Source organism: Diachasma alloeum, unplaced genomic scaffold (assembly GCF_001412515.2).
Source record: "Diachasma alloeum isolate Michigan unplaced genomic scaffold, Dall2.0 Dall_scaffold_00295, whole genome shotgun sequence".
Classification (NCBI taxonomy): Eukaryota; Metazoa; Arthropoda; class Insecta; order Hymenoptera; family Braconidae; genus Diachasma; species Diachasma alloeum.
The window spans coordinates 1,183,432-1,192,197 of record NW_021680434.1 but is presented as its reverse complement, the minus strand read 5'-3'; the positions used below and the strand labels follow the sequence as shown (position 1 = coordinate 1,192,197).

At 36.0% G+C, this 8,766-nt stretch overlaps 1 protein-coding gene across 1 annotated transcript in view; it reads right to left on the bottom strand.

The window, feature by feature from the left end:
- The window catches only part of LOC107039247 (transmembrane protein 205), a 12,103-nt gene extending 5,271 nt beyond the window's left edge, over positions 1-6,832 (bottom strand). The window contains exon 1 of the mRNA XM_015258768.1: positions 6,379-6,832. Coding sequence (XP_015114254.1) covers positions 6,379-6,665 — 287 coding nt within the window. The 5' untranslated portion in view covers positions 6,666-6,832. The remainder of the gene's footprint in view (positions 1-6,378) is intronic.
- Positions 6,833-8,766: the final 1,934 nt, after the last annotated feature.

Here is an 8,766-nt window from a genome sequence, read left to right as displayed (position 1 = left end):
TTATTGTTTTATTTAAGGGTTCATTTGTTGTCTGTGATTATTAGACAGCCGAAACGAAAAACTACTATCCCTTGTTTCGCATAAAACAAAGATTTTTCGGGAGCAAAATACGTATGGGAGTATCGAATAACGAAGGAGTAGTGCTAGAAATGACATTTCTTGCGTGTACAGAGAATGCAATTTTTTTTGAACTACTAAATCTATTTTTGCGACAAAAATTTTTCATTCCGGCGCACTCTCTGCATGTTTGGCACAAAAAATCCTTTTTTGATAATTTTCAAAAAACTATTTTCTTGGCACAAGTAAGATTTGTTTGAGAATTTCGTCGTTTTTCTCTCAGTGCAGCTCTGATGATTGATTATCAATCTCGAGGTCTAATTACAAGAGAATTCAATCGTGCGTGAATTGCTGGACACTTGGGGAGAAATTATAAAACTCTTGACCTGAATCGCGAGTTCGTAATTGAGCGCAAAAACTGTTGTGGAATGTTGGGGCGAAACTGTTCAGTGATCATAATAATTAATTATTGATAATTCTGTAGAAATGAGGTCTTTTAACATTTTCTCCTAAAATCAGTTATTATCCAAGAGAATCGCCCACGTTAGGCCTGACAGCGGGTCTGGTTTTGGTCAGGGCCAATCCATCTGAACTCTCCACTGGAATCGACAATAATTATCCACAATGATTAATTCAAAACAAAAGATAATGAACTTTTTGCGCTGTCGTAATGACGTGTTTTTTATTCAAGCTTTGTCGAGTTATTTGGATCAAATAAAGATTTATTAATAGCAAAAAACTTTATTTGGTGATATTTAAATAAACTTATTTCTTGGATTTAATATTTAACATTAATATTAGTGATTTCAAGGCCTTTGAAATCTTCAAATTTCGACAATTAATTATCAATTAACGAGCAACATTTCTAATGTTTGTAAATGAAAAATTAATCGTTAGTCATTAGGGTCACGAGGGCACTTGTTCCGGAATTTTTTATGGGTCAACGCCTTAAAAAAATCCTCAATCTACAAAATGTCATAAACTGTTAGAATGGGTTCTTCGAGAAGAGGAGAGATTTATCATTAACATTAAACATATTTAATTATGTAATTAGCACCCGCTACCCTAGCTCTGCTGATAATTAAATTGAGACTTTCGAAAGGAATCACATAGAAATTTTAAAATCTCAATTTGAGACATGAAAATCTCTATTTTAGCCTTCTCAGAGTCTTAATTTAAAAATTCCACAAGTCTCAATTTGAAACTCATAAGTCTCCATTTGAGATCGTAAATCTCAAATTAAAATTTGTTTCTAATTGCGGTACAAACGGTTTTCAAACGAAAAAAATATTAACACCTCATAGACTCATGAGGTTATTGTCTATTTATATGTAGAATGTCAGACTTCTTATTTCTTCGAACGTTAATAATTACTTTGCCTTCACCAGTAATTAATATAATGACTTTATAAGTTATCAATAAGTGAACGTGAAAAATAAAAAAAAATCACCAGAACTAGGATCTCTTTCGTTTTCCTTAATACTGCAGTAAAGCCTCAGAAAAATGTGAAAAATTAAAATGGTATTTATTTATTTGGTACTTATTTTATATAAAAATTAAAGTAGATTTATATAAAAATTAAAATAGTATTAATTAATAATATTAATGTAAAAATGGACATTCTGATTAATAATTACATAAAGGAAATTATTTTAAATCGGCTACATGGGAATGAAAAGAAAAAAAACTAGCTTAAAGTCGTCACACTCGACTCCTGACTATAATCGTCTTGCTGCTGCTGGCCATGAACTTCGTACAAAGCTTTCTTAATCAGCGATAATTCAACCAAAAATTCGATAATTATTTTCGCGATAACTCCAACTGCGCAAAGCCGCGATTTATATTTGCGTAGATAACAGGAGTCTGAGTAATCATCTGGGAATTTGATAAAATAAATGTCACTACGTCATCACAAGCGTCACCAGAGCTTTACGATGTCTCCGGAAGCCACCGATGACTCGTAATTTTCCACGAGTTTGGAAAAAATTTATCAATAAGTGTCAATGTCGACTGGAGCTCTAGATTGGCGGTAGGTGACTCTGGACGGATCGATAAGAATGCCAGACATTTAAAATTAATTTCAGATTCATCATTCCGATGGTGGGGGCAATCTCAGAAGCGAAAGTCAATGCTCTCGGTGATGATAATTGCTTATCGATGGTCTTTACCACTTGACCGAGTCAATTGGTCAATGAAATCAAATTTCGGGGGGACCGATCGATTTCAGGTACAGTGAAACGAACCAGCCATTAAGGAATTGGCGCCTGAAATATTAATAATTGAGTCGAGATATTGAACGTGAACGCGAGAGAACATCGAGAATAATTTTCATGATAGAACAATCCAATTTACGAAATGCTGGTAACTTTTTTGATTTCCATGCGCTGATAACTCGTTTTGTTAATTATAATGATCTCGGTAATGATTAATTTTAGAAAAAATCAGGGTCAGAACGCAAACGAAACTCTGTATTCGTCGTGAATTGTCACGCACGAAAAAATTTAATAGAAAAACTTATTGAATTCTTTAGAAAATTTTATTGAATTTCTATTAAACTTTCTATTAGTGTTTGGCTGATTCTATTGACATGTTCAATAGAAAACATTCAATAGAAAAAGTCAACAGAATTCGATTTTTCTATGTAACTTATTCTTTTCATATATTTTCTATAGAATTTGCTCGACTCAAATTTTCCAACTTTTTTTCATTCTATTTTTCTTTTCTTCTCATCAAGAAAATCAAACAAAAAAACTTTTTTTATCAATTTTTTTATAAATTTTGACAAAAAAACGATTAAAGTAATGGATAAAAATCGGAAATTTTGGGTCATAATTGGTATTTTTGGGAGTACATTCGAGGGAAATTTCAGCTATAACGAAAAACGATCAGAAGTTCAATGAAAATCCAATCGAATTTTCTAGCAAATTTGCTAGGTTTTTCTAGTAAATTTTTAGTGCATGTTTTCACTCTAAATGAAAGTTTTTCACGAAAATTACCGTATCTTCCATACAATCCAAGATATTCATCAAGAAATCCGGCGAACTCATCTCTTTAAAAAACAAATAAAAAAAAACTCAATAAAAAAATCGAATGAAACACGACAGGAAAACCTAGCGAATTTTATTACGAAATAAAATAAGAATATTTCAATTAAATATTCTATACAACTTATTCTATTGAGATATTTTTTATAGAAATTCCTCGTCCCAAATTTTCCAATTTTTTGTGTGATTTTCTTGACGAGAAGAAAAGAAAAATAGAATGAAAAAAAAATTGAAAAAATTTGTAGAAAAATTTAATTCTATAGAAATTTTTTTTGCCTCATGTTTTTAAATAAAAAAAGAAGAACTATAGAGTGAAAAAAACATGGAAAATTCATGTTGAGGAATTCCTATAGAAAACGCCTCAATAAAAAACTTACGTAAGAAATAAAATTCCACTAATTTTTTTCTCCATAACAGTTTCTATTGGATATTCTCTATAAAAAAAACACTTAATAAATCTTCAGAATTGTTGAAAAATTCAGCAGAATTTGCTATCGAATTCGCCAGGTTCTAAAATTTTTTCGTACACGAAATTCCTAAAAAACTTGAATTACCGCTAATTACCTCCCGCAGAGGTGCCTAATGATGCCGATATCCTCTCAATCATTCCTCAGTAATTTCACAAGCGGTAACCATGGAAAATCCAATCATTCCGGAATTTTAATGATGAAATGAACCTGATGTAATGACACACTTATCCCAATTGTCGTTCCCTGACCACTCTCAACGCATCATAATCTCCCGGTTCATCAACCTGATCCCTCCCCAAGGGCTTACCTCTCCCAAACAAAACCCACAGAGTTATCATCGTCGTATAGCTAGAGATATGACTGACAAAACGACCGGTCAAATGACCCTTAATTACCATTGTCATATCGTCGAACAAAAAATTAACGATTGTCCACAAACATGAAAGGACCGAATAAATTCAGTAGCGAAGTGGTAAAACGGTTAAAGTCGATTTTGACTATTGGCCAGTTTTTAGAGAATATCTCGGAATCTAAGGGAGATAGCAAAATTTTTATCAAGACCTTTTTTGTAGCACTCAATTTACTCAAGAAAAAAGGTTATTACGAAAATTCCATTATCTCCTTTAGATTTGGAGATATTCTTCAAAAACTCAACCAAGGGATAAGTCGACTTAAATCGTTTTACCACTTCGCTACTGAATTTTGCCCGTCAATTTCCATCTCTATAGATGACCCTCAATTTTCTCGTGCTAGTCTGATTTCTACACTGTTAAATTTTTTTAGCTGAAATTCCCAGTGAACTTTTCGGAAATTTTTGTCTCATTCAAGTTTTAGTGAAATTTCAAGGAATTTCGTCATTGGAAATTGTGAGTTCCGGGAAAAATCAATGAGAACTGTCAATTTTAGTTCAAAATTCCGATAAACATATTTTGAATTTTCAGGAGGATCTAAAATTTCATGATTTTTTACTCGAAATGGAAGCTCTGTAATAATTTAAATTCAAGTTTTGGATTTTTTGTTTTGTATCGATCTAGGATGACTCAAAAGTCTGATAATGCAATTTTTGGAACTGGTCCGTACGTGTGTGTGTGTGTGAATCTTTTTTTGAAATGTAGGTATTGTTGACCCCTAACGATCGCCATTAATTAAAATTTACTTCATCGATTAGTTTTTTAATTCTCGAATTTTTTCGAAAATCGATTGTCCCACGATAAAAAAAAATGTTCTGAATTGATTGAATGATGGCTTAAAAAATTTGTTTGAACGTCCTTTTGACCGAGTTCGAAGATGAAGACGACGCAATAATCGTTATTTTGATTTATTTGAAAATTTGCAAAAACTTTGTATTTTTTATTCGGCACAAAAAACCCTTTTTTGATAATTTTCAAACAACTATTTTCTCGGCACAAGTAGGACTCGTTTGATAACTTCGTCGTTTTTCTCTCATTGTCAGTGTACGGGGACGCCGATGCGATAGACATATCTCGTTGTCACTATTTACTATCAACAGCAATGCTCTCAAAGTCACATAATTATTTATTATATGGCTCCATTCACCGCTCAGTTACAGATGCAGTCGTTAAACCCGGTTAACCCGACGGGGTCACCTCTGACTCTTTTTAATTCACGCGGATGAACAGAATGCAAATGGGGGATGGGATAAATCGAGTGGCGTACGTGACTTTCTGCGAGATTAAGGGAAGCCAATAAAAAGTGCAATGAAATGAACGTGAAAAGTGGAGGGGGAAAAACGGGTTTGGATTATCGCGAGCTGTCCCAATTTCGGGCTTTGATTGATGATGCGGAGGTCCTTCGGGGGATTTCTTCATTTCGGTTTTTATTTATTTATTGGGTAATCAGTGGAGGCATCGGACGATCGATTTGGATCGGGAGGAATCCAGTCTCGGATGCGGAGATTGGAGGACATAAAACGGGGCTTCCGGGTATTTTAGACGGGTTGTCTAGCTTTCTCGTTGCGTCAGGTCCTTCTGTTTTTCTTTTTTTCGAATGATGCGGGTTGATGATCGAATTTAGTGAGGAGGTGTGGCAATTTCACTTTAGGACAGATCAGTTTTTGGGACGCGCCGGGCAGCTCAGCGGAGACAACAGCATTTTCCCGAAACGTTGATCACTTTTTTGAACACTTGATTACTTCATTACTGGGTGACTTTCTTTGGGCAGCACAATTTTTGGAAATATTTTTTAGAGCGGAAGAACAGCAGCGAAGGTTCAGAGATAATTAACGAAAATTAATTCTTCAAAAATCCATTCATTTCGTTTTTCAAATCGATGTATTTTGGCATTCAAAAAGAAATATATCGAAATACTTGGCATTCAAAAAGTTTTACAGGAATTTCCTTGTCGTCAATTCCAGTTTCTGACATTTATCGTAAAAACTGATGACGTGAAAATTCATTTATGAGTTTTAACGCGTCTGCGCTCTTTGGAAGTTGTGGGGAATTGGAGGGAGCTAGCGAAATTTTGATGAAAACCTTTTGCGTACACGGAGAGAAATATTCAATAAAAATTCCGTATCTTTCCCATAATTCCGGAGCGAAATGTGGTTGTAGGAAATTTTACGGAACTGTTACGGATTTTTTTTAGAGCGTTCCGTAATTTTTATCTGAAACTCCTGTTAAAAATTACGATACCGTCACTTAAATTTTCTGAATCGATTTCGCAATCGGTAAGCGAATTGTGAGTTCCGTAATTTTTACTGAACATTTCTCTCCGTGTAGAACAAAAAATTCTCTGAACGTGATCTTTACAGAAGTTTTTCTGTCTCTGGAATGGGAGTAACGACTTACTTGCAGGTTTTGGAGTGTTTCCACGTGTCCAAATGTCTCATGACAATCTCCAGACACTTTGCGTAGATTGTTGTACTCTTTGCAAGAATGTCCGACGTTAATTCCGGGGAGTCCGTATCGTCGGATTCCAATTCTAGTTCAGACACTTCGGACGATTCGCGCGCTTTCTGGACTAATTCGTCGTGCACTTTCATGTACTTCTCCTTCGCTTTGCTGAATTTGCTGATAGGAGGCGGCGTGACAGCGTCTGGTGTCACCTCGTTCGGTATCAACGTACGTACACACATTTTCAAAATAATTTTTCAATTTGTTCGATCAATCGCGGGCAATTTATTCGCCGGAGTTTAGTGGTTCGTGAATTGTTAAAAAAAAAATTTAGTAGATTTTTTACTCATGAATGAACGAATTGAATGAGAAACTTTTTTTTGTTTCTCGAAAGAAAAACTTTGGTGAGATCTACGATGCACTGTGGCAGTGGTCTTTGCGCACCGACTGTATTTATAGTCCTCGCCTCCACTTTGACTCCTCGGGTGCGTGGGTGGGGAGGACGGTTTGGCGGGAGTTGAAGAGGGATGATGGGGATTGGGGTGGTCCATGGTCAGTCATATCAGTGGGAAATCCTCTTTCGAGGATTGATTGAGGGTGATCGAGGCCATTGGTGCCATACAAGAAGCCCGCGGAAGTAAACATTCAGGAGGGGATAAAAGTGCCGAGGGTACACTGAGAGAAAAACACGGTGTCAAACAAGTCTTGTTTGGGCCAACAAAATCGCTAGTTGAAAATTGCCAAAAAGAATTTGTTCGCTTCGAATTTGCAAGTCTCTATTGAATATATAGAACAAAATCTGTCGATTGTATGTAGAATATTCTATGTTTGTATGTGTGGGGTTTCAGGCCTATGGGCCTGTGTCCCTCACACCCCCACTTGAGGGTTTTAGAGAAATTTACCGTCCACAGAGACATGGGTTGTTCCCTTAGTGACAAAGAGGTCTGAGGCTTGTTTTCGTGAAAAGTCTGTAGAGTCAGTTAGTTACGTCTGAAAGACTGAGGAGTAAGGTCCTCATAATAAAAACTTCTCCTCCTTAAAAACCTGTGTTTATTGATTGAATTACCCTGGCTCTTACCCATAATTACAATAGTCTCAAACACGCATAATTATTCTGCTCTCGACAGCAACGAAATATTTGGCTCGAGAGGCGGATAATTCACACCAGACGGTGCCTTTTCAGGATGAAAATATCTCATACAGAGGAAAATTTATCAACAAATATTTTATCCCTAAGTTACAAGATTGCTATCATGTCATTATTATTGTCTCATTTAAGGGTTCATTTGTTGTCGGTGATTATTAAACAGCCGAAACGAAAAACTACTATCCCTTGTTTCGCATAAAACAAAGATTTCTCGGGAGCAAAATACGTATGGGAGTATCGAATAACGAAGGAGTACCCGAGTGGAAATTTCACTCAGTTAGCTTGGAACTACATTAGTTTTAGGTTCAATACTGGTCAGAATTTATTGATTAGACTTTCGGATCAGGATCTGATGAGATTCTGAATGGAGTATCTGTATCCATTGTGGCGGAGTGAATTGTGATCCTATTCTGGTCAGTCAAATCTCGACTAGATCCGTATCGGATCCGGTACTGTTCAGGAAGATCGAATCCTAGGATTTTGACCAGGCATGGACCCAAACAAGCGTTACATTTCTGATGCAAAATTGATCAAAATCAGTTTTTACTGGTCAGTCTCTTATTCTATCCTAATTTGAATTTCCACTCGGGTAGTGCGAGAAATGACATTTCTTGCGTCTACAGAGAATGCAATTTTTTTTTTCACTACTAAATCTATTTTTGCAACAAAAATTTTTCATTCCGGCGCGCTCTCTGCATGTTTGGCACAAAAAAATCCTTTTTTGATAATTTTCAAAAAAACTATTTTCTCGGTTCAAGTAAGACTTGTTTGAGAACTTTGTCGTTTGTCTCTCATTGTCAGTGTTGCTTGTTCACACAACGAACACCCGAGAATGACCCTCCTCGAAACTTGAATTCCTGATCATCTCAAGGTCCCCACAAAAGTCTCTAAATTGTGGGGTACGTGCTAAGCATCAGGTTTAGAGGTCTCGCAGCGATTGTCCCCTGCTGCACCTTGGGCGAAAAATTCATTACTCATCCTTTATCTTCGCTCTATCCCCCTCGTCGTGCGAATTGGTAGCATTAAAAATGACTCAATCATCTAACGCCTCTCGAAGCGCCCGGGCAAATGCAAATTTGCCAATTCCGCCGGTAGTGTCCGCAGGCCAGGCTGATGGATCACCGAAATTTCTCGAGTAGAAATAAATAAAGGGAACGGGTTTTAAAAGGACGTGATGTCGGTGTGAGGCAAAACAA